Below are 22520 nucleotides of genomic sequence, written 5' to 3'. Positions count from 1 at the left end.
TTATTGTTATGTTATAGAACAGGACTGTCCCAGTGATAGGGTTATTGTTATGTTATAGAACAGGACTGTCCCAGTGATAGGGTTATTGTTATGTTGGAGAACAGGACTGTCTCAGTGATAGGGTTATTGTTATGTTGGAGAACAGGACTGTCTCAGTGATAGGGTTATTGTTATGTTATAGAACAGGACTGTCTCAGTGATAGGGTTATTGTTATGTTATAGAACAGGACTGTCTCAGTGATAGGGTTATTGTTATGTTATAGAACAGGACTGTCTCAGTGATAGGGTTATTGTTATGTTGGAGAACAGGACTGTCTCAGTGATAGGGTTATTGTTATGTTATAGAACAGGACTGTCCCAGTGATAGGGTTATTGTTATGTTATAGAACAGGACTGTCCCAGTGATAGGGTTATTGTTCTGTTCTAGAACAGGACTGTCTCAGTGATAGGGTTATTGTTATGTTATAGAACAGGACTGTCCCAGTGATAGGGTTATTGTTCTGTTGGAGAACAGGACTGTCCCAGTGATAGGGTTATTGTTATGTTGGAGAACAGGACTGTCTCAGTGATAGGGTTATTGTTATGTTCTAGAACAGCAGAACAGGGCTGGTCATGTCCCCTGGGGTTCTAACCCACCAGACCTGAACACTGGCGCTCTACGTCAGGGCAGTCACTGGCTACACGCTCCATTAACCGTACGTTAAAGTTTTGTGTGTGTTGTTCTGAATGGACCAGGAGTGTACAGGACATCCACATCAGACACACAGTGTGCCTCTCTCTGTTAACTGGTACACTGTCATTAAACTCATTCAGGACATCCAGAGGTAGGGCAGCCGGCCAGGACTCATAGCCAGGGCCAGCTCACCCTGAGCGGGGAGGGAACAGGGACGGGAACGGGGGGATGGGGGGTTGGGGGGGGGGTTGGGGTATGGAGGGTTGTGGAGGAGGTGGAGTGGTTACAGTAGGCTATTTAGTGGTGTGTAGGTGTTGGAAGGTCTTTGAAGTGGAAATACATTAACACTGTATTTAGAGTGAGGCTAAAAGTATTCAGCTAGCAGGAGTATTGTGGAGTGAGGTAAAGAGTATTGTGGAGTGAGGTAAAGAGTATTGTGGAGTGAGGTAAAGAGCATTGTGGAGTGAGGTAAAGAGTATTGTGGAGTGAGGTAAAGAGCATTGTGGAGTGAGGTAAAGAGTATTGTGGAGTGAGGTAAAGAGTATTATGGAGTGAGGTAAAGAGCATTGTGGAGTGAGGTAGAGTATTGTGGAGTGAGGTAAATAGTATTGTGGAGTGAGGTAAAGAGTATTGTGGAGTGATGTAGAGAGTATTGTGGAGTGAGGTAAAGAGTATTGTGGAGTGAGGTAAAGAGTATTGCGGAGTGAGGTAAAGAGCATTGTGGAGTGAGGTAAAGAGTATTGTGGAGTGAGGTAGAGTATTGTGGAGTGAGGTAAAGAGTATTGTGGAGTGAGGTAAATATTATTGTGGAGTGAGGTAAAGAGTATTGTGGAGTGAGGTAACAAGTATTGTGGAGTGAGGTAAAGAGTATTGTGGAGTGATGTAGAGAGTATTGCAGAGTGAGGTAAAGAGTATTGTGGAGTGAGGTAAAGAGCATTGTGGAGTGAGGTAGAGTATTGTGGAGTGAGGTAACGAATATTGTGGAGTTAGGTAAAGAGTATTGTGGAGTGAGGTAAAGAGTATTGTGGATTGAGGTAAAGAGTATTGTGGAGTGAGGTAGAGAGTATTGTGGAGTGAGGTGTAGAGTATTGTGGAGTGAGGTAGAGAGTATTGTGGAGTGAGGTAGAGAGTATTGTGGAGTGAGGTTAAGTGTATTGAATGTTTTAGAGTTGTCGTAGCGTATTGATGTCAAAGTCATGTGGTAGATGTGTGTGCAGCCAGGTCACACCAGATCCAAGGACATTTTCCAAGTCCGTCCCGGTCCTCAGGCAAACATTAATCCTTCCCTTAACCATTCAGAATGAATGACTCAACTAAACCATAAAACATCTATGTTTATCCCCTTGTGGACAAACATGGAATTCTGTGCGTCTGTGTGTCGTGTGGCGCCGTGCCGTGCATGCGTCTGCTGTGTGTGTGAGTCTTACAGGCTGGTTGAAGTCCAGGTCTTTGAGAACGTCTCTGAGCTCATGTCGTCGGTGCTGCAGGTAGAGACTCTGGTCCCAGGTCCTGCTAGCTGAACCACAGGTCTCTGGGAGAACATTACCTACAACAACACACAATGAGGGGTTCTTTCTTTTAGAAAGTTTCTGTGTGTTTGCGTTCATTCATATGTGTGTGTGTGTGTGTCTGTTTTTGGTTTGCGTTCATTGGTGTGTGTGTGTGTCTACCTGACTCCATGCGGATGCTGTGTGGCTGTGCGATGTGTGTGACAGGTTCCTGGTGTCCTCTCTGTGTCTGGGTCAGGGTGGCTGAGATACCACTCAGCTCATCACCAAACCTCTGGGGGAGGCTCCAGAACTCACTGCCTACACGGTAACCCTGGCAACACACACACACACGGGTTAGTTCTAAATGGCTAGAGTAGCAATAGACGCCCCCAGGTGACTCCTACCTGTCCAGAGTGTATGGCTGGCAGGCCTCGGGTGATCAGTTCTCTCTGCTCCTGAGTCTCTCTGAAACGGTTGGACTGGTTCATCAACAGCCTCTCTACTGGCTTCTGGAGCAGGTCTAGAGAGAGAGAGAGAGGGAAGAGAGAGAGAGGGAAGAGAGAGAGAGAGAAAGAGAGAGAGAGAGAGAGAGAGAGAGAGAGAGAGAGAGAGAGAGAGAGAGAGAGAGAGAGAGAGAGAGAGAGAGAGAGAGAGAGAGAGAGAGAGAGAGAGAGAGAGAGAGGGAAGAGAGAGAGAGAGAAGAGAGAGAGGGAAGAGAGAGAGAGAGAGAGAGAGAGAGAGAGAGAGAGAGAGAGAGAGAGAGAGAGAGAGAGAGAGAGAGAGAGAGAGAGAGAGAGAGAGAGAGAGAGAGAGAGAGAGAGGGGGGGAGAGAGAGAGAGAAGAGAGAGAAGAGAGAGAGAGAGAGAAGAGAGAGATAAAGAGAGAGAGAGAGAGAGAGAGAGAGAGAGAGAGAGAGAGAGAGAGAGAGAGAGAGAGAGAGAGAGAGAGAGATGGTAGTTGTAGTCAAATATATGTGCAGTGATGGTAGTTGTAGTCCTTTATGTGGTAGTTGTAGTTCTGGTAGACCTACTGGAGATGAGGTCCTGCTGGTGTCGTCTCTGGGTCATGTGTGTGTGCCAGTGCTGCAGGGCGTGGCTCTGGACGTCTCTCTGACCCCTGGGGACTGGAGGGGGTCTCTCTGCACCCCTCTGACCCCCCAACACCTGGGGGACAGCTCTCTGGGGTGCTGGCACCCTCCTCACCAGCTGGAGAGAGGAGGGGTGGGGGGAGAGAGAGATACGGGGGAGGGAAAGATAGGGGGAGAGAGAGAGAGAGAGAGAGAGGGGGAGAGAGAGAGAGAGAGAGAGAGAGAGAGAGAGAGAGAGAGAGAGAGAGAGAGAGATAGTGTGTTGATTGATAGATAGACAGACAGACAGACAGACAGGCAGGCAGGCAGGCAGGCAGGCAGGCAGGCAGGCAGGCAGACAGACAGACAGACAGACAGACAGACAAGAGGGATAGAGAGAGAAACATTGTCATTGTTACATTGAATGAAGAGCATTATAACCAAAATCATCATTTTTGTTAGAAGGAATTTTCAATAATGGTATCTTCTCTCACCTCAGTCTCTCCCCTGGCCTGCATCTCTGTCCTGAAGTCCTCCAGACTACCCAGAATGCTGTGGGGGAGGACCATCCCCTGGGCGTCGAAGCGAGGTCCCCCCGGTCCTGACAAAACCACACCACAACATTAACTAGAGAAAACGCTATTCAAATTCAAACTCAAAATGCTTGATTTATCCCACAGGGGACCATTATTTACATTTACATTTTAGTCATTTAGCAGACGCTCTTATCCAGAGCGACTTACAGGAGCATTATGTAGGCAGGAGAGTAGGTAGATATACAACATTGAAGAGCACCAGCGGAGGCTGCTGACGGGAGGAACGGCTCATATTAATGTCTGGAATGGAGTCAATGGAATGGCATCAACAACATGGAAACCACATCTTTGATGTGTTTGATGCCATTCCATTGACTCCATTCCAGCCATTATTATGAGCCGTCCTCCCCTCAGCAGCCTCCACCGGAGAAACACAACATAATAACTGACAGCACCAATAGTTCTATACAGCATGAGGAGTAATGATAACTGTCTAGGTTACATGAATATAAATGTCAAGTGGATTTTCTACATCCGTTTCTCAGCCCCTTTCCCGTTGTTTGTCTACACCACTGGTCACAGAAACCTGGTCCTGGATGGCTACAGCGTGTTGCAGGGTTTTGCACCAGCCCATCTCTAAAACACACCTGATTGAACTAATCACGGGCTTGAGAATCCCACACGCCCAGGTAGCTCTCCAGGACTAGGATTGGTGACCACAACTGCGATACACCCAACCTGCAATTCCTACCTCTGGCCAGAAGGGGCACTGTAGTCAGCTCACCTGCGTAGTCCAGTGGCTGTGTGGTGGTGTCCTGGGTCAGGGGGCGGGCCACCGCTACCTTCACCCCCTTCCTGATGTCATCAGGTGGGTGTGTCTTACGCACCAGCACCCGGGTCACTGCTGCAGGCTTCTGGGGTTCTTTAGGGGGCTGGGGCACCCGCAACTTTGTACATACACACACACACACACACACAGACACACACACAGACACACACACACAAGGGCAGCAGGTGACCTAGCGGTTAGAGCGTTGGGACAGTAACTGAAAGGTTGCTTATTCGAACCGCAAGGTGGAAAAATCAACCGTTCTGCCTAGGGCATGGCAGTTCATCTCCAACATCAACTGCTCCCCCGGCACACATATTATGCACACATGCACACACACACACACACACACACACACACACACACACACACACACACATACACACACATACACACACACACACACACATTATGTACACATGCACGCACACACACACACACATTATGTACACATGCACGCACACACACACACACACACACATACACATTATGTACACATGCGCACACACACCTTCTCCAGGTCCTCAGGTCTGATGGCCAGGGCCTGGATGTCCTCTCCTTTAAGAGTGGGGCTCTGAGGCTGCTCTTCACTCAGACATGATGAGAAATCCTCTGACACTTTCAGATGTTTCTTCTCTGGAGAGGAGAGGAGAGGAGAGGAGAGGAGAGGAGAGGAGAGGAGAGGAGAGGAGAGGAGAGGAGAGGAGAGGAGAGGAGAGGAGAGGAGAGGAGAGGAGAGGGGGGAGGGGAGGGAGGGGAGGGGAGGGAGGAGAGGAGGAGAGGAGAGGAGAGGAGAGAGGAGAGGAGAGGAGAGGAGAGGAGAGGAGAGGAGAGGAGAGGAGAGGAGAGGAGAGGAGAGGAGAGGAGAAACTGTTCCATGACAATCCAAATTCCATTCCAATCACAAATACTGAATAATATACACATTTTTCCCTTCTCTGAATGTATTTGTTTTGGCTTGCACTCATATGGGGAAAAGCACATGTTCCCAGTGACGACACACACAGCCTCCTACTGAACCAACAGCATCAGACTTTACTCCAGGCTACATCTGAACGTAGACGATGATTTGCTGCTAGCAGGGCTATTGTTACATCACTCACTGACCTCCTGACCATGAGAGAAAGAATGGAGCAGAATATTCATACACACACACACACACACACACACACTACACACACACTACACCCTACACACACACACACACACACACAGAGTTATGCAATTATGTTCGTCCTCAGCGCTCCAATTGCAACATAGTCTGTTCCTGGTTACCATGACCACCACACAGCCCACCGCTCATCTTTTGAGTCTGTCCCTGGTTACCATGCCCACCACACAACCCACCGCTCATCTTTTGAGTCTGTCCCTGGTTACCATGCCCACCACACAACCCACCGCTCATCTTTTGAGTCTGTCCCTGGTTACCATGACCACCACACAACCCAACGCTCATCTTTTGAGTCTGTCCCTGGTTACCATGACCACCACACAACCCACCGCTCATCTTTTGAGTCTGTCCCTGGTTACCATGCCCACCACACAACCCACCGCTCATCTTTTGAGTCTGTCCCTGGTTACCATGACCACCACACAACCCAACGCTCATCTTTTGAGTCTGTCCCTGGTTACCATGACCACCACACAACCCACCGCTCATCTTTTGAGTCTGTCCCTGGTTACCATGATGACCACACAACCCACCGCTTATCTTTTGAGTCTGTCCCTGGTTACCATGACCACCACACAACCCAACGCTCATCTCTTGAGTCTGTCCCTGGTTACCATGACCACCACACAACCCACCGCTCATCTTTTGAGTCTGTCCCTGGTTACCATGACGACCACACAACCCACCGCTTATCTTTTGAGTCTGTCCCTGGTTACCATGACCACCACACAACCCACCGCTCATCTTTTGCTTTTCTATCCTTTTCTACCTTTTCTCCCCCCCACCCTGCCACCTGTTCTGAGGCTCAGTACATTATGTGTCAGATGAGAGTAGCACATTGCTGAGAATAAGAGAAGGCCTTAGATGTGATCAAATAAAAGCTGCAGGAGTCTCCTCCCTCATACTGGGTGACCTTGGCACACAATGGAAGGGAACGGGGACACTGAGGCTCCACATGCACTCTCTTTTGTGACTGTTTCCTGTTTATGCACACACACACACACCAGCGTTCACGCAAAAACAAACACACACACACACAGATACAATGCCTTGCAAAAGTATTCATCCCCCTTGGCGTTTTTCCTATTTTGTTGCATTACAACCTGTAATTTAAATGGATTTTTATTTGGATTCCATGTAATGGACATACACAAAATAGTCCAAATTGGTGAAGTGAAATGAAAAAAAATTGCTTGTTTCAATAAATTCCACAACAAAAAAATAACGGAAAAGTTATTGAGTGGTGAGTGCATTTGGTGAGTGCATATGTATTCGCCCCCTTTGCTATGAAGCCTCTAAATAAGATCTGGTGCATCCAATTACCTTCAGAAGTCACATAATTAGTTAAATAAAGTCCACCTGTGTGCAATCTAAGTGTCACATGATCTCAGTATATATACACCTGTTCTGAAAGGCCCCAGAGTCTGCAACACCACTAAGCAAGGGGCACCAGCAAGCAAGCGGCACCATGAAGACCAAGGAGCTCTCCAAACAGGTCAGGGACAAAGTTGTGGAGAAGTACAGATCAGGGTTGGGTTATAAAAAAATATCAGAAACTTTGAACATCCCACGGAGCACCATTGAATCCATTATTCAAAAATGGAAAGAATATGGCACCACAACAAACCTGCCAAGAGAGGGCCGCCCACCAAAACTCACAGACCAGGCAAGGAGGGCATTAATCAGAGAGGCAACAAAGAGACCAAAGATAACCCTGAAGGAGCTGCAAACCTCCACAGCGGAGATTGGAGTATTTGTCCATAGGACCACTTTAAGCCGTACACTCCACAGAGCTGGGCATTACGGAAGAGTGGCCAGAAAAAAGCTGTTGCTTAAAGAACAAAATAAGCAAACACGTTTGGTGTTCGCCAAAAGGCATGTGGGAGACTCCCCAAACATATGGAAGGAGGTACTCTGGTCAGATGAGACTAAAATTGAGCTTTTTGGCCATCAAGGAAAACGCTGTGTCTGGCGCAAACCCAACACCTCTCATCACCCCGAGAACACCATCCCCAGAGTGAAGCATGGTGGTGGCAGCATCATGCTGTGGGGATGTTTTTCATCGGCAGGGACTGGGAAACCGGTCAGAATTGAAGGAATGATGGATGGCGCTAAATACAGGGGAAATTCTTGATGGAAACCTGTTTCAGTCTTCCAGAGATTGCAGACTGGGACGGAGGTTCACCTTCCAGCAGGACAATGACCCTAAGCATACTACTAAAGCAAACACTTGAGTGGTTTAAGGGGAAACATTCAAACGTCTTGGAATGGCCTAGTCAAAGCCCAGACCTCAATCCAATTGAGAATCTGTGGTATGACTTAAAGATTGCTGTACACCAGCGGAACCCATCCAACTTGAAGGACCTGGAGCAGTTTTGCCTTGAAGAATGGGCAAAAATCCCAGTGGCTAGATGTGCCAAGCTTATAGAGACATACCCCAAGAGATTTGCAGCTGTAATTGCTGCAAAAGGTGACTCTACAAAGTATTGACTTTGGGGGGGTGAATAGTTTTGCACGCTAAAGTTTTCAGTTTTCTTGTCTTATTTCTTGTTTGTTTCACAATTAAAAATATTTTGCATCTTCAAAGTGGTAGGCATGTTGTGTAAATCAAATGATACAAACCCCCCCAAAAATCTATTTTAATTCCAGGTTGTAAGGCAACAAAATAGGAAAAATGCCAAGGGGGGTGAATACTTTTGCAAGCCACTGTATGCACACACACACACAACACCAGAGCCCCACGTAAACAAATACACCCCTATGCCTCCAATGTCTCTTTCACAAAGTAAATACAGGAAATTAGATGTCACTGTGTCCTTGGTGGTCTTCTTCCTATCTCTCTTCTTCCTCTCTCTCTCTTTTATTTTTTATTTATCCCTTATTTTACCAGGTAAGTTGACTTGAGTTGAGAACAAATTCTTATTTACAGCAACGACATGGGGAATAGTTACAACGATCTGAGTCATGACCATCTACCTGCCCTGCTACATTCTTCTCACCCATATCAGGAGGATAATGTTAGGTGTGTATGTGATTAGTTAGCTAGCTAATAGTATAACGGCTATGTTAGCGAGCTATATTCTACATACCTGGCGGGGTCCGGGGTCTCGCCTCCTTTTTGGGAGTTTTGCCAGCAGTGGATTTGCTCAGACTTGCCATTTCAATGCTTAGCTCAGGCTAGCTAAGGTAGTTAGTTGTAGTCTAGCTAGCTAGTCAACTCGGCAGCTGAGCAAGTCGTTTTAGCTATAGTCACACAGGGAAACAAGAAAGCTACAATTATCCCTAAATAGTGACATTTATAAAATGTATACAAAAGCAACTTCGTCGTTGAGTAAACTTTTGATAGCTAGCACCTATCTAGCCTTGACACTCGTGCCCCTTTCTCTCTGCTGCCTCGCTGTACCCATGGCAACGGACGCTTGGTTGCAGTTAAAGGGATGCTGTCTTTCTGTCGGACAACAGTCAAATCCAACAGCGCCGAATGAGAATTTCCCTCGTAGAAAAAATAAACAAGCCTAATTTTAGGCAGTAGGCAGCATAAAGTAACAAATAATATTTTTTATAAAATTGCAACTATGGCACTTTGGTGATGCTCATATATACACACTGCTCAAAAAAATTAAAGGAACACTAAAATAACACATCCTAGATCTGAATGAATGACATAATCTTATTAAATACTTTTTTCTTTACATAGTTGAATGTGCTGACAACAAAATCACACAAAAATTATCAATGGAAATCAAATTGATCAACCCATGGAGGTCTGGATTTGGAGTCACCCTCAAATTTAAAGTGTAAAACCACACTACAGGCTGATCCAACTTTGATATAATGTCCTTAAAACAAGTCAAAATGAGGCTCAGTAGTGTGTGTGGCCTCCACGTGCCTGTATGACCTCCCTACAACGCCTGGGCATGCTCCTGATGAGGTGGCGGATGGTCTCCTGAGGGATCTCCTCCCAGACCTGGACTAAAGCATCCGCCAACTCCTGGACAGTCTGTGGTGCAACGTGGCGTTGGTGGATGGAGCGAGACATGATGTCCCAGATGTGCTCAATTGGATTCAGGTCTGGGGAACGGGCGGGCCAGTCCATAGCATCAATGCCTTCCTCTTGCAGGAACTGCTGACACACTCCAGCCACATGAGGTCTAGCATTGTCTTGCATTAGGAGGAACCCAGGGCCAACCGCACCAGCATATGGTCTCACAAGGGGTCTGAGGATCTCATCTCGGTACCTAATGGCAGTCAGGCTACCTCTGGCGAGCACATGGAGGGCTGTGCGGCCCCCAAAGAAATGCCACCCCACACCATGACTGACCCACCGCCAAACCGGTCATGCTGGAGGATGTTGCAGGCAGCAGAACGTTCTCCACGGCGTCTCCAGGCTCTGTCACGTCTGTCACATGTGCTCAGTGTGAACCTGCTTTCATCTGTGAAGAGCACAGGGCGCCAGTGGCGAATTTGCCAATCTTGGTGTTCTCTGGCAAATGCCAAATGTCCTGCACGGTGTTGGGCTGTAAGCACAACCCCCACCTGTGGACGTCGGGCCCTCATACCACCCTCATGGAGTCTGTTTCTGACCGTTTGAGCAGACACATGCACATTTGTGGCCTGCTGGAGGTCATTTTGCAGGGGCTCTGGCAGTGCTCCTCTTGCTCCTCCTTGCACAAAGGCGGAGGTAGCAGTCCTGCTGCTGGGTTGTTGCCCTCCTACGGCCTCCTCCACGTCTCCTGATGTACTGGCCTGTCTCCTGGTAGCGCCTCCATGCTCTGGACACTACGCTGACAGACACAGCAAACCTTCTTGCCACAGCTCGCATTGATGTGCCATCCTGGATGAGCTGCACTACCTGAGCCACTTGTGTGGGTTGTAGACTCCGTCTCATGCTACCACTAGAGTGAAAGCGCTGCCAGCATTCAAAAGTGACCAAAACATCAGCCAGGAAGCATAGGAACTGAGAAGTGGTCTGTGGTCACCACCTGCAAAACCAGTCCTTTATTGGGGGTGTCTTGCTAATTGCCTATAATTTCCACCTGTTGTCTATTCCATTTGCACAACAGCATGTGAAATGTATTGTCAATCAGTGTTGCTTCCTAAGTGGACAGTTTGATTTCACAGAAGTGTGATTGACTTGGAGTTACATTGTGTTGTTTAAGTGTTCCCTGTATTTATTTGAGCAGTGTATACAGTGGGGAAAAAAAGTATTTAGTCAGCCACCAAATGTGCAAGTTCTCCCACTTAAAAAGATGAGAGAGGCCTGTAATTTTCATCATAGGTACACGTCAACTATGACAGACAAATTGAGGAAAAAAAATCCAGAAAATCCCATTGTAGGATTTTTTATGAATTTATTTGCAAATTATGGTGGAAAATAAGTATTTGGTCACCTACAAACAAGCAAGATATCTGGCTCTCACAGACCTGTAACTTCTTCTTTCAGAGGCTCCTCTGTCCTCCACTCGTTACCTGTATTAATGGCACCTGTTTGAACTTGTTATCAGTATAAAATACACCTGTCCACAACCTCAAACAGTCACACTCCAAACTTCACAATGGCCAATACCAAAGAGCTGTCAAAGGACACCAAAAACAAAATTGTAGACCTGCACCAGGCTGGGAAGACTGAATCTGCAATAGGTAAGCAGCTTGGTTTGAAGAAATCAACTGTGGGAGCAATTATTAGGAAATGGAAGACATACAAGACCACTGATAATCTCCCTCGATCTGGGGCTCCACGCAAGATCTCACCCCGTGGGGTCAAAATGATCACAAGAACGGTGAGCAAAAATCCCAGAACCACACGGGGGGGACCTAGTGAATGACCTGCAGAGAGCTGGGACCAAAGTAACAAAGCCAACCATCAGTAACACACTACGCCGCCAGGGACTCAAATCCTGCAGTGCGAGACGTGTCCCCCTGCTTAAGCCAGTACATGTCCAGGCCCGTCTGAAGTGCATTTGGATGATCCAGAAGAGGATTGGGAGAATGTCATATGGTCAGATGAAACCAAAATATAACTTTTTGGTAAAAACTCAACTCGTCATGTTTGGAGGACAAAGAATGCTGAGTTGCATCCAAAGAACACCATACCTACTGTGAAGCATGGGGTTGGAAACATCATGCTTTGGGGCTGTTTTTCTGCAAAGGGACCAGGACGACTGATCCGTGTAAAGGAAAAGAATGAATGGGGCCATGTATCGTGAGATTTTGAGTGAAACCCTCCTTCCATCAGCAAGGGCATTGAAGATTAAACGTGGCTGGGTCTTTCAGCATGACAATGATCCCAAACACACCGCCCGGGCAACGAAGGAGTGGCTTTGTAAGAAGCATTTCAAGGTCCTGGAGTGGCCTAGCCAGTCTCCAGATCTCAACCCCATAGAAAATCTTTGTAGGGAGTTGAAAGTCTGTGTTGCCCAGCGACAGCCCCAAAACATCACTGCTCTAGAGGAGATCTGCATGGAGGAATGGGCCAAAATACCAGCAACAGTGTGTGAAAACCTTGTGAAGACTTACAGAAAACGTTTGACCTGTGTCATTGCCAACAAAGGGTATATAACAAAGTATTGAGAAACTTTTGTTATTGACCAAATACTTATTTTCCACCATCATATGCCAATAAATTCATTAAAAATCCTACAATGTGATTTTCTGGATTTTTTTTCTCATTTTGTCTGTCATAGTTGACGTGTACCTATGATGAAAATTACAGGCCTCTCTCATCTTTTTAAGTGGGAGAACTTGCACAATTGGTGGCTGACTAAATACTTTTTTTCCCCACTGTATATATACAGTACCAGTCAAAAGTTTGGACACACCTACTCATTCAAGGGTTTTTCTTTATTTTTACTATATTCTACATTGTAGAATATATATGGAATCATGTAGTAACCAAAAAAAGTGTTAAACATATCAATATATATTTTATATTTGAGATTCTTTGCCTTGATGACAGTTTTGCACACTCTTGGCATTCTCTCAACCAGCTTCATGAGGTAGTCACCTGGAATGCATTTCAATTAACAGGTGTGTCTTCTTAAAAGTTAATTTGTGGAATTTATTTCCTTCTTAATGCGTTTGAGCCAATCAGTTGTGTTGTGACAAGATAGGGGGGTATACAGAAGATAGTCCTATTTGGTAAAAGACCAAGTCCATATTATTTTTGGTTCCAACCGCCATGTCTTTGTGAGACACGGTGTAGTTCCCACCGTAAAGCATGGAGAAGGAGGTGTGATGGTGTGGGGGTGCTTTTCTAGTGACACTGTCTGTGATTTATTTAGAATTCAAGGCACGCTTAACCAGCATGGCTACCACAGCATTCTGCAGCGATACGACATCCCATCTAGTTTGGGCTTTGTGGGACTATCATTTGTTTTTCAACAGGACAATGACCCAACACACCTCCAGGCTGTGTAAGGGCTATTTTACCAAGAAGGAGAGTGATGGAGTGCTGCATCAGATGACCTGGCCTCCACAATCCCCCGACCTCAACCCAATGGAGATGGTGTGGGATGAGTCGGACCGCAGAGTGAAGGAAAAGCAGCCAACAAGTGCTCAGCATATGTGGGAACTCCTTCAAGACTGTTGGAAAAGCATTCCAGGTGAAGCTGGTTAAGAGAATGCCAAGAGTGTGCAAAGCTGTCATCAAGGCCAAGGGTGGCTATTTGAAGAATCTCAAATATAAACTATATTTTGAATTGTTTAACACTTTTTTGGTTTCTGCATGATTTTATATGTGTTATTTCAGAGTTTTGATGTCTTCACTATTATTCTACAATGTAGAAAATAGTAAAAATAAAGAAAAACCCTGGAATGAGTAGGTGTGTCAAAACTTTTGACTGGTACTGTATATATATATATATATATATATATATATATATATATATATATATATATATATATATATATACACACATGTTGATGGTGCTCTCATGTTTTGTTCCTCAATAGATTAGGCCTTTATTGTTGGACTATTTCATCACAATATTTAAATGAAAAGGAAAGAAAATGACACAGATCTGGCCAATAATGAGTAGGCCTAGGTTTATTTTTGCTCATACAAAAAAATATTTGGTATATTTTAGGCTATGGGCCAGATGTGTCACGGTGTACCAGCAGTTGGTAAAAAAATATGTATGCCTTCTTTGTATGTTGATGTTGATTTAGAAACACCAGATCAGCAAAATCTCCCATAGCCTCAATTTATCCAAACACCACAATGTGCGCAAAACCCCCCAGAGTGCTTGTCTTGGCCGAGCACTTTGCAGTAGAACTGGCGGCTTCCATTGTTCCAGAATTAGCGAAAACGTGGTGTTCTCACGGAGAACATAACAATCTCTCCGCTTCTGTCAATCAGCAGCTCTGGCAACTAGCGGTTGGGAAAGACGAGCAGATAACCCCTGCTGTGTGACGCGAACGAGCCAGGCGCATGCATCCGTATAAAAACACCACCAAACGACATCTGTTTCTGTACCACGCAGACTAGACGGTGCGCAAACCCACAGGTGTCACGAGGACCGCATGTAGTGTCCAAACCTCAAAGGTTGTAACATTACGGGATCCATCCAGACATCCACACTGCCTTACATGCTATTATAGGCTACATTTCACATGAAACTCAAGAGAGACAACATTATGGAGGTGAAAGGTAACCCCTCCACTAGCTCACCGACCACCACAACCACCATGCCCGTCGCTCATCAGCGGGCTGAACCTTCTCAGTTCCCCGGGACCAGAGCCCTGTGCCTCGGCTCCTCCAAGGTCCTGCTGGCATACAAAAACGCGACCCAGCACCTCAAAATGGCCACGTCTCAGTGGAAGCACCAGGAAAAGAAGGGGAGGGTGGTGCGGTCCCCAAGCACAGCTAGCTGGCTTCCACCTCCATCCGACGGCCACTCCTGCAAGAGGTCCCCACTGGACCAGCTCTCTGCTCTGGTTCTCCAGGGTCAAATCCGGCTCCGTCAGCTCGGCGAGGACGACCCGAGGTTCGGCCAGGACTCTCGGCAGGACCCGCTGAGCTCCACCAAGCCGCAGAACTGCAGGCGCATCGTGGTTCTGGGTGCGCCCCGGGTGGGCAAGACTTCAATCCTGCGGCGGTACCTCTGGGACGGCTTCGCGGAGGAGTACCAACCGACCTCTGAGGATTTCCTCCGGAAAATGTTCCACATCCGCGGGGAGACGTATCAGATCGACGTGCTGGACGCCTCAGGAGAGAGGAGCTTCCCGGCGAAACGCAGGCTCTCCATACTAACGGGTGAGTAACGGGAATTTAGGCTATAACGGGAGTCCTTATCATGCTCTATATGTTGGAGCGGGCTGGAGGTGCCTCAATAGTTTTTTTTATTGCGGTGTTAAAGATGTAAATGGATGCATTTGAATCAGCCTCTCTCTTCGCTTAGATGTGGTGTGCGTAAAAGTGGACATGCTTGCTTTATAAATGATGAGAGAGATTATAAATATGTGTATATGGACGTATAAGTTATGGATAGAATAGCATATAGAATATAATCAAAAATAACATAATACAATATTTATCCCAGAAGGAACTTCAGTTCAAATTGCTAATGAGAATATGAAAATGTAGGCTATAATAAAAATGCAGGCTATAAGAGGCTATAATATTTCTGTCTCCTGTGTTCTGTAGGTGACATATTCCTTCTGGTCTTCACCCTGGACGACCGGAGCTCTTTCGAGGAGGTGTGTGCCCTGCGCGCTGAGATCCTCACGGCCAAGACCAAGCTCCTGAAGCCCACCGGGCCGGGCCAGAGCGCACGGGTCCCCACGGTGGTCTGCGCTAACAAGGTGGACCTGTCCCCAGCGGAGAGAAAACTTTCCCGGGCAGAGGTGCTCCGAGCACTCGGTGAGGACTGCGCCTACTTCGAGACCTCAGCCAAAGACCGCACTAATCTAGAGGAGGTATTCGAGGCTCTGGCTAAACGGGGCGGGTTGCCAACTGAAACTGGTCCGTCGCAGCACCGTAAAGTCTCGATTCGGTCGTACCAGGCGCTGAAGGAGGGCAGAGTGGCCGGGAGAGGGAGCCCGGCGCCCAGTGGTGAGGCTCCGTGTGGGGCGCTGTATCCGCTGGCTCGACGGCCGAGTTTCAGCACTGATCTCCGGCAAGTCCTCGGCCCCAACTCCGCACGGAAGCCGGGCAAGCCGCTGGAGAAGTGTCAGATTCAGTGAAGGAAGCCAAAGACAGACAGGACTGGTTTATAACGGTATCTGGAGCGAGGAAAAATAATAATGTTTGATTTCCACAAAATGCATTCTGCTAAATGTAGATATGACTGTGAATAGTATCTGCACCAGGGACTTGAACACTATTAATAGCCTACTAAATGTGCAGAAGTTGTGCAATTGTGTGTTTCAATCTAATGTGAAATATACCTTTTGAAATAAATAAATAAACATTTTTGATAGTTTAATATTGTGTGCCTTCAGTGGGAGTAAGAGGACATTGAGTCAGGGACTTGACTTCATTGACTTTATTGCATAACACCTTTCATGAACCCTACAGACAGACATGGAGAGCGAGAGAAAGAGTGAGAGAGAGTGAGCGAGAGAGAATGGCGGAGAAAGATAGAGTGAAAGTGTGTGTGTGTGTGTGTGTGTGTGAGTGTGTGTGTGTGTGTGTGTGTGTGTGTGTGTGTGTGTGTGTGTGTGTGTGTGTGTGTGTGTGTGTGTGTGTGTGTGTGAGTGTGTGTGTGTGTGTGTGTGAGTGCGTCAGACTGAAGCAGAGTCGTGATCACCCAGAGGGGTCTACTGTACCAACTAGCCTACACAACTCACTGCCTGCAGTAGACTGGGCCTTTTCTGGTTGCAGTTCTTATATGAACTAAATCCTCTATACATTCTGTCTATGAATTAAGTCATCTTTTCCCCACACATACATCTGTAACTCCATTCTACAGGCCCTGTTCTATATATTCAGCATGATAATGATGATGATGATGATGATGACGATGAATAGGCGTAATGACCCTGACAAAAGAGTCAGAGGATATTTCTTCACCCGCAATCAGTGCACCATTGTTACATGAATGAGGGTGTGTGTGTGTCCTTTGTGAGAGTGTGTGTGTTCTTGCAGAGCCGGTGAAAGCCTTTCAACACAACAGAGGCTGCTGGGAGTTTCTGAGTTTCCATAAAACACCAGTTACTTGTTTTTCTGCTATTAGATTTCCACTCTTATAATCTCATAGCCTGGATATTTCCCTTTACCTGTGTGTGTGTGTGTGTGTGTGTGTGTGTGTGTGTGTGCGTGTGTGTGTGTGCGTGCGTGTATGTGTGTGTGTTTATGTTTGCCTGTTTGTATGTGTATGTGTGTGTGTGCGTGTATGTATATGTGTGTGTTCATGTGTTTATGTTTGCATGTGTATGTGTGTGTGTGCATGTGTGTCCAAACTAGGTGCTATTGGCTATTGTGTAGTGTAAGGGGGATTCTTTATCCCCTAGTAAAAACATCTGGCTGTTCCACATGCTTAAAGGGGCAATCTGGGATTTGAAAAACGGATGTGGCTGGAGCAATGTAACCACTTTACAAAGCTATGGATGCAAGGATTTACCATCCATGAGATAGTTATAACCATAGAATTAGGAATTAGCACCGGGAAGGCAAAGTGTTCCCATTTTGAACCATTTCATGTGTCTGAAGGTAGAACTCTGCCTACCCGGAAGACCCAGAGAGCAAACCAAGTGCACCTATAGGCCTACCGCTGGCCAATCAGAGAGCTCAGATCAAGTGTCTGCACAGCTTTCTCTAGCCATAGACTGTAAAAATAAGCCTTGAACGCACAGTAAAGTTGATACTGTGAGATTTCAAAACTTTTAAAACCATGACTAGAGAGAGACAACGAATACAGCAAAGAGCTGCTGTTTTTATGAGTACATTTTTATGAGTAAGTTCCTGTTTATGTTGTTATTCAGCACTGTCAGCACTTTGTTCAACACTTATAAGCCATAAAATGTGCTTTCTCCCTACTTCCACTCACCCTATGTTACGCACTCCTCTCGGAAGAGGGAACACAACACCCTGCTACAACTCAACTCTCCGTGGTGTGAAAGAGGTATGGGACTGTAGGTGTGAGTAAGGATGACAAAAGGCAGAGAATACCGTTAACAGGGAATTTATTCCTTCGCACGGTAAGTTTGGGGAAAAGGGGCTGGACGGAACCAAAGCAAAGAAAGTAAATATCAAAGCCCCCTCTCCTACCTTACCTGCCAACCCACTACTTACTTAACTAGCACCACCTGGTGCACTAACCAAAATACAGGGGATGGTCCGCCCAGGTCTTTCCTAGTGTGCATAGACAGTATACTTCTACGGGTAATGTATGCCCGCGGGCCTCTTGCCTAAGCACTCCCTAGGTGCCTTCCCCTTCCCCCCTTGGGAACAAATTAAACAAAATAGCACAAATTGGTTCACAACAAAACCTGAGAAAAAAAACTAACTCAGGACATTAAAGAAACTCTCTGATCAACAAACTAACACAAAACATTACAATTGGTTCTCACAGCAACAACTACACAGTACATACCAAATGTCTTAGCAACAACCAACATGCTATAACTCTCAGCCATTCTGGTCCCCCCTTCTGAGCAACAGAACTGGGGCTTATATAGCTTCAGAAGGAGTTGGTAATTGGAGACAGCTGCGTCCTGACGAGGGCGCGGGGTCAGCTCTCCAATCATCAATGTTCATTGACCAATCAGCTGCTTGTTGGGGAATTTCAGGAACCCATTTCCTGAAATACATACATGAAAATACACAAACCACAACACAGAAACTGGGGAACGTAACACCCTACAACCAGCACTGCAGCTGCAATGAATGACTACAGCAAAATATTCTGATAAGCTTGTGTTGTTATTAGCGGCTTGTGTCTTTTTTTAATATAGAGGAATATTTCACTTTCTCTGGTCATAGGAGTAACAACATTAATTGGTGCATGAAATAATGCAGTGTGACTTGAGTTTCGCCATCAGCTGGAAGAATGTGTCCCCTTTTCTCAGCGGAGGGAGGGAGAGCGGAGGGAGGGAGAGGGAAGGGAGGGAGAGCGGAGGGAGGGAGAGCGGAGGGAGGGACGCTGCTCTCTCCCCTAACGCCTCACGTCCACCAAACGCATCAATTCTTAGCGATCCGGCGGCAGTCATTCATTGTCATTGGAGCAGTCCGCAGTAGGCTGTGGTGCGTTCTATGTACTGCGTGCCTGTCCATATTTTCAACTCGTGTGTTGCGTTACCGTGTGGTGGTACAAACAGAAGTAACCACACATACTGTAACTAGCAGCTTTTAGCTAGTTGAAAAGCGAAGCACATGTGCGTCATGTACGGAAAATGCGGGCTAGACATCCGGCAAAACAAAACCTATATGCATCTGGTGGACATCGGGCATGATCACGCCTCGATCACACCAACGGTGTTTGCGTTTTGTTACAACAGAAGTACATTCATTTCCAATGAAACGCTGCGTTTGCCTTACAGCATTTCGTTGCAGAGGCAGTTGCAGTGCATTCTGTGTAGTGCATAAGTTGGATTTACTGAACGAATGCATCAAATTGTATGCATAGACGGCTTGACAGAAATGGTAGCAGAAGGTGAATGTTGAACTTTTGTTGCACACACATCCAGATATGATGCAGCACATCCTTTTGCACAATGACCCTGTAGGTGTTATTGAGGCATCAGATGTAGGCCATTAAAACATTTCTAATTATTATGGTCACTCAGCTGCCTCAGAAGTAAAACAACAATCTATTACCAGTGGATCATATACCTCAAGTTTTGAAATAGAATTTGAAAATGGTCTGAGAAGAACATCATTGGCAGGGTAACTCAAGCATAGCCAATATGCGGTGATAATGTATGGGGCCTATAGCTTACTGCACAAACCTCACCGCTACAGAACTGGTTTTCATTGGTTAATGTTGCATAGGCTTACATTTTTTAAGTCATGTTTAAAATAAATATGAGCGGTAGATCTCGGCCTTCATTATGACTCAGAAAGTGATCTTGACTCAGAAAAAGGTTGGTGACCACTGGTTTACAACTACATTTTGGAATCTGATGGTGTACAACAGTTGAACTAAGCTCATTAGGCCTTAAGTATTCTTTAAGAATCAATGGCTGCTTGTCTGTCGGCCCTGCATTAAAGACAAAAAAAACATTGTTTCATTTTAAGGACCAGAAAATTGACAGCTGCGCCATACAGGTTGCAAAATAGGTGTGAGGAGATTTTCGATGTACCGATTCCATGGCACATTCCATGGTACATTCCATGGTACATGGTTTATGAACTGATACACAAAACAACGCCGGATTCAAAGAGGTTTTAAATTTAAACGATTATACACAATTCTTGCAACCAGTAGAGTGTTATATATATATATGGGGGATACAACCATCCCAGCTCTGCATATTTTGCTCTCCGAAGAGACAGAATCATTAGATCACTTGTTTTGGTACTGCCCATATGTGGCTTGTATTTGGTCGCAGGTTCAGGAATGGCTGAAAATTTACTCTGCAAATAGCTGTGACGTCACGAGAGGCTACACGGCTTTCAGCGGGATTGCTCAAGTAGTGCAAGGAGACAAGGTTCAAACAAAACAAGGATTTTATTAAAGGTCTTGGGAAATTAACGAAAATATAACAAAATTCTGTTCTCTTGTGGCTCTTTAAGGGTTAACAGTTCAGGGATGTCTCTTCCACATCCAAAATCATAATTCTCACTCGCTCAGATAACTTTTCCCCAGCCTTACTGTAGTCCACGTTGCAGCTAGTGGCCAACCCAGCAAAAAGTCCTTCCAAATGTCTCTCACGTATTTCCACAGGTGCATATATCCAAAGGTGAGTATTTCCCAAAGGTAAGTATCTCCAAATCCTTATATTCCTCATGGAAGTGGACGTGCAGCACTCTTGTCCTCCAGAGAGCCCAGGTTGGAGACTGTGTTTCTTCACCCCCCACACACTCCCTCAGTGTGTCTCTTCCCTTCCAAAACCTTCAGCTCATCAGCTCCTGATTTGTTTCAGCTGCGTGGGAAGATTGGCCATAGAGGGGTGGAGTTCCCGACCATACCAGCAGATGGAGCCATAGCTGTCTGGGTTTGCAGCCACCTCAGGGGGATGTAACGTCCCTCAGGACACAGCCTCTCGTGACATCACACATCCCCCCTCCTCGGGACCGACGTCCTCGTCGGGGTAAAGGCAGCGAAGAAGGCATCACGCCGGGAGAGGCGTCCGCATTGCCGTGGTGCTTGCCAGCCCTGTGGACAACAGAAAAGTTAAACGGTTGCAAGCTCAAAAACCATCTGGTTACTCTACTGTTTGATTCCTTGTTCTTGGCCATCCACTGCAGAGGGGCGTGATCAGATACCACCATGAAACGTCGGCCCAGGAGATAGACCCGAAGGGACTCCAGGGCCCAGACTACAGCCAGACATTCTTTCTCCACCGTTGAATAGTTCTTCTCTCTTGGAAGTAACTTTCTGCTTAGGTAGAGAATGGGATGTTCTTCACCGTCATGTGCCTGGGTGAGGACAGCACCCAGACCCACCTCCGAAGCATCCGCTTGGACAATGAATTCCTTCTTGAAGTCTGGTGCCACCAGGATCGGACTGGAGCAGAGTGCTCGCTTCAGGTTGAGGAAAGCCGCCTCCGCCGCAGGGGTTCCACTTCACCATTCGTGAGTGCCGTTTGGTCGTCAGCTCCGTCAACGGTGCAGCTATGGTAGCAAAATCTGCAATAAAGCGTCTATAGTAGCCAGCGAGGCCCAAAAATGACCTTACTTGCTTCTTGGTGATGGGCTGCGTGCCAGTCCTGTATGGCCCGCAGTTTGGCTTCCTGTGGTTTGACCAACCCCCGCCCAATGGTGTACCCCAGGTAGTTTGTCTCACTGAAGGCCAGCTTGCACTTCTTCGGGTTTGCCGTGAGCCCTGCTTCCTGAGCGAATCCAGCACCGCTTGTACCCGGGGGTATGTGGCTGGCCCAATCCGGACTTTGTATAACAACATCATCCAAATAAGCCGCTGCGTCCTCTTGTGGGGCGCAAGGACTCGATCCATCAGGCGTTGGAACGTGGCAGGTGCCCCGTGGAGACCAAACGGAAGTCGGGTATACTGGTAGAGCCCCTCCGGGGTGGCAAAGGCTGTCTTCTCCTTGGACGCCGGGGTCAGGGGCACCTGCCAGTAGCCTTTTGTGAGATCAAGAGTGGTTAGGAAACGAGCATGCCCCAAGGAGTCTATTAAATCATCGACACGAGGCATTGGGTATGCATCAAATTCAGACACTTCATTATTTTTCTTGACTATCTGATATACTAACCCCCGGTTTACTGCGAAATGGGGGTAAGTAGGGTTTGTCTTATCACCTAACACTACACCTTCTAATACCTGCACATTTCTTAAGGCATTTGCAAGAGTAGGATCTTGTAATTGAGCCGTACCATACTGGCCTGTGAGAGGGGAAGCTCTTGGGTGCCTGGGACGTCTTCTTCACTGGAGAACGGAGCACTTTCCTGGGCTGCGTTCTCTTCTCCCGTATCCGGACCAGTCTCGGTGTCGGTCTGGGCACCTGCCATCCCTATCAGAGCCCGGGCGGGAGTGAGTAACTCGGAGGATTGCACCGGAGCCTTCCCAGGATGAGTCTTGCCTCTCCGTTTCCGAGGTACTCGGGGTTATCCTCTCCTGAGACTCTCTCCAGAGTGGGTAAAAGGCTGGGCAGTCTCGTCCAATTAGGACAGGGACGGGGAGGGAATCAACCACC

General features: G+C 46.8%; 2 protein-coding genes across 2 annotated transcripts in view; one reads left to right on the top strand and one right to left on the bottom strand.

The window, feature by feature from the left end:
• Positions 1-9174, bottom strand: part of LOC123484185 (MYCBP-associated protein-like) — a 12929-nt gene extending 3755 nt beyond the window's left edge. The window contains 8 exon segments of the mRNA XM_045214223.1: positions 2101-2219; positions 2344-2494; positions 2568-2683; positions 3194-3368; positions 3724-3830; positions 4550-4712; positions 5106-5230; positions 8855-9174. Coding sequence (XP_045070158.1) covers positions 2101-2219; positions 2344-2494; positions 2568-2683; positions 3194-3368; positions 3724-3830; positions 4550-4712; positions 5106-5230; positions 8855-8924 — 1026 coding nt within the window. The 5' untranslated portion in view covers positions 8925-9174.
• Positions 9175-14325: 5151 nt separating this feature from the next.
• Positions 14326-16088, top strand: LOC121554004 (dexamethasone-induced Ras-related protein 1-like). The gene is made up of 2 exons (XM_041867433.2): positions 14326-15018; positions 15409-16088. The coding sequence occupies exons 1-2, from the start codon at positions 14376-14378 to the stop codon at positions 15945-15947; spliced, it is 1182 nt and encodes a 393-aa protein (XP_041723367.1). The 5' UTR covers positions 14326-14375; the 3' UTR covers positions 15948-16088.
• Positions 16089-22520: the final 6432 nt, after the last annotated feature.

The sequence above is a fragment of the Coregonus clupeaformis genome, unplaced genomic scaffold (assembly GCF_020615455.1).
Source record: "Coregonus clupeaformis isolate EN_2021a unplaced genomic scaffold, ASM2061545v1 scaf0217, whole genome shotgun sequence".
Lineage (NCBI taxonomy): Eukaryota > Metazoa > Chordata > Actinopteri > Salmoniformes > Salmonidae > Coregonus > Coregonus clupeaformis.
Note: the sequence above shows the minus strand (reverse complement) of the source record. Positions and strands in the feature narration are given on the sequence as shown.